Raw genomic sequence first — 3,647 nt, forward strand, 5'->3', positions numbered from 1 at the left:
ATTGGTGGTATTCATAGACATGAGCAACTGATATCGACGGCCGGAGAGCCATCCTAACAATATTACCAAATCCGGGCACGGCAGGCTGAAAATAGCGCACGCGTTGTCCCAACGTCGACTCGCGCCTCGGCACACCACTCGCTGCTGTTGCCATGATGCCACCACAGCTCACCAAGCGGCCATCCAAGTTGCACGCGACGGCGTCGACAACGCTTCGGTTCCTCGTCCTCGTCGTGAGTGTATCGTGCTCGCTCTTGGTCGTCATCGACATCGTTGGCAACAACTGGGAGCTCAACGACTTTATGGGCAACGCCAAGCACTTTTTGACCCCGCTCTTGACGACGCACTCGATCGATGACCTGGTGGAAATGTACGCGTTTCCGACGACAGCGTCCCCGTGGGTCGCGTCCAACGGCGGCCGGTACATGATCAACGCCGCCATCGGACAAGCCCATGACACAGATGGACTCCACTACCACTTGACGCTCGGATCGCACACGATCGATACGCCCGAGAACGACATTTGCAATCAGCTCGTCAACACGTATCCCCTCGTCAATACAACAACTCCAACGGTCCGCCTCGGCGCGATTGAAGACCATGTCACGTTTATCCGCGGCTCGACGTTGACGCACTTGTTCGACGACTCGGCGACGGCTCCACGCGGCCACACGGGCGACAACGCGTCGACTCTGGCAGCGCTCGGATACGTTCCAGGTCGTGTCGGGCTCGACATGCGGCTCACGACTGCCATACCCCTCGACACGCATGGCCAAACCGCCGTGTTCAACGTGACCATGTACCGGTTTTATAGCAAGGCATTTTGCTCGGGATGCCGACCAAATACGGAGCTCGGGATGGACACGTGCACGATCGAGTACTCGTACAACGCGGCGACGCACGACCTCCAAGTCCATTCGAGCCTTGCCATCTACGGGCAACACCACATTCTCGGGATTGTCATGCTCCGGAGGTGGGGCCCCGTCCTGTCGCTGTGGGTCCGAGGGCTGTGTATTCTGGCTGTCGTGTGTGCGTTTGCCGCAAGCCAAAAAACTGTCCAGTGGACGGACTCGCTGTCGCTGACGTCGGTGGGCAAGCGACTCGTGCACAAGTTCAGTCCCCCGCAGTACCGGCACGTCAACAACGCGTTTCACTTTTTGTACTTTTGCTTCAACAGCGACTTCACTGTGCTCATGTTTTCGATGTCGGTCATGTTTGACGAAGACGTGGCCATGGTGTACGGCCGTGTGCTCAGTCGCTGGTACAAGCCCGCGTCGTTTGAGTTGTGGACCCAGCTGCGACTGTTTGCGCTCGACTTTCGGTGGATGTGGTTCAACCTAGCGATTCTCAAGGTGTTCAAGCTCGCGTGCAACTTGTTTAGCACGGCGCGGTTTAGCGGCACCAACTTTGTCATGGGGTGGCTCAATTTTCGCAGCATCACGTGGGTGTACCTGACGGTGTTTGTCCTGTTTGAACGCATCGACTACACCGAGTACGGCAACTCGGTCCGAGTCGAAGTCACATCTCTCGTGGACGACTTGGACGCGATCTACGTCGAGTTTGAACAGAGCTGGTACATCCGCGGCCTTCCGTCTCTCGGAATGCTCATGGTGCTCAACCTTCTCCTCGTCCTCTTCGTCGACCACGTAGTGAACCGCGACTGGTGGCGCCTCATGGCCAAGACGTCGTTTGGCCGCCAGCACATGTACAATTCGTCGTCGATCATTGCGGACATGGGTCTCGTTGTCACGAACGGCGACCCCCACGCAACGATCACGATCAAAGCGCGGACGATGTCGACCATGAGGTGGTACTTTACGAGCCACCTCAAGTGCTTTGGGCTTGCCGAAGAACCGACGATGCTACGCAAGTTGGCGTCGAGCAGTGCTGCCAAAGGGTCGATGCAGACCGTCCGACAGAACGAGGACAAAGTGTCCCCGTCGATAGCGACGCTCGACCCCGTGGGTGAAGTGCATTTCCTCGTACAAGACTCGGAAGGCCATGTGCATTTGATTGATTCGGACAAGCGCGAAGTCCAAGCGCTCGGCGTCGAAGTCAAGATCCTGAGGGACTCACAGTTTAACATTGGATAACGCACCGGAAACAGTACACACGGCATGCGTGAGTCAGGACGACTACAGTTGGAAGATGGATAATCGCTTGGCTGTTTGGCGAACGGCACGACCGTAATATGGGCACTACTAGGTTGATTCTGGCCCAGCAGACATGCGCCCCCAATCCCCCACCGTCGATAATCGTCCAGCGGTTCGTAAACATACATTTGGTGCAGTGGGACTGGGTGGCGTGCGAGTGAAGTATTAGTACACCCCACGCAACGAGGCGAGTCGGATGCAGCCCCCATCTCGGTGGGGAGACTAGGTGCAGCAAACAACCATCGCATAGTCATTCAAATGTTAAGGCCATCCACGTAAAAACTGAAGCACAGACGGATGCACGTGTTGCTCGTGGCACAACACGCGTCAGCCATGCCATTAAACGGCGAGTGAAGGAAGACGGTTCGGCAGGCATCAACGAAAACGGGCCAGCGCCGCTCCGCGAACGGAGCGGGCCAAGGCAGTCAGAGAGGCCAACAACGCCGTCAGGGGTTCGACGTGGTGCGAAAGGCACCAAGCAATGAGCCTTTCAACCTGACGCCTAAACATCTAAACCCCCACATCCATACCCAACCGACCCCCACGTGGAGCCTTTCTGGAACCAAAGCTGGTGGCAACCACAATGCGAGCATTTGCTCTGAAAGACCTGATCAGCCCTGGTTGCTAAGTACTTCAATTCACCTCCCCTCTTGACGTTGGCGCACGGAGTGGCTGCATTGAGTGGGAGATGTCGCGAATTGGTCTTGTTCCAGGGCCATGCACCATCGCCCCTACCTCGGGAGGATTGCAGTATAGCGTCCAAGTACCATGCCCCCTTCTACGCTGTGGTTAGCTCAAGGGACTGGTGCACGCATCGCTGGATTTTTCCGCGCAATGTTGCTGGTCGTCAATGTAATCGTAAACGCCTGGGAATGCATCCCCTACGCTGGCAACGGCAAGCACGAGCTCGCGCCGCTGCTGACGTTGATATTGCCAACAGCATGGACCAGGAGTACTCGTTTCCTGACACGAGTCACCAAACCCCTTGTCCAAGATTCGACAGATCACGATCGATGTGGAGTGCTAATTCAATTGTTGATTCAGCACGGCAAGTTGAACGTTCTAATGTGGATGGTGTCGAAAGCAATTCGAGAGGACACCAACCATTCCTGTGGGCATCTCCTGCAGTGTGTACATTGCCTGCGCCAGCCACAGCCAAGACCAACGCGATTCGTTTCGGTATTGTCCAGAACGACATTACTTTTATCCTTAACAATTCCCACTGGTTTGGATTTGCCTTCACGGCCCCCCCCGTTGAGCCTGGCAATGACTCCTATCGCCCATGTACCGCTTCTTTTCGACGTCGTTTTGCTCAGGGTGTGCTCCCCACACTGAGCTTGGCCTCGACTTGTGTTCCGTCGTGTACTCGTACAACGACACGGCCAACACAATCACTATTGTCTCGAGCGATGCCGTGCCTGGGTTCCGACACGAACTGGGCATGATTTTCCAGCGGACGTGGGGCACGATGGCGTCGTTGATTGTGCGGTTCCT

General features: G+C 56.2%; 1 protein-coding gene across 1 annotated transcript; it reads left to right on the forward strand.

Moving 5' to 3' along the window:
• The first annotated feature begins 95 nt into the window (after positions 1–95).
• Positions 96–2,191, forward strand: H310_03192 (hypothetical protein). Its single transcript, XM_008866982.1, has one exon. The coding sequence runs from the start codon at positions 153–155 to the stop codon at positions 2,091–2,093; it is 1,941 nt and encodes a 646-aa protein (XP_008865204.1). The 5' UTR covers positions 96–152; the 3' UTR covers positions 2,094–2,191.
• The last annotated feature ends 1,456 nt before the right edge of the window (positions 2,192–3,647 follow it).

Source organism: Aphanomyces invadans, assembly GCF_000520115.1.
Source record: "Aphanomyces invadans strain NJM9701 unplaced genomic scaffold supercont1.5, whole genome shotgun sequence".
NCBI classification, from domain to species: domain Eukaryota; phylum Oomycota; class Saprolegniomycetes; order Saprolegniales; family Verrucalvaceae; genus Aphanomyces; species Aphanomyces invadans.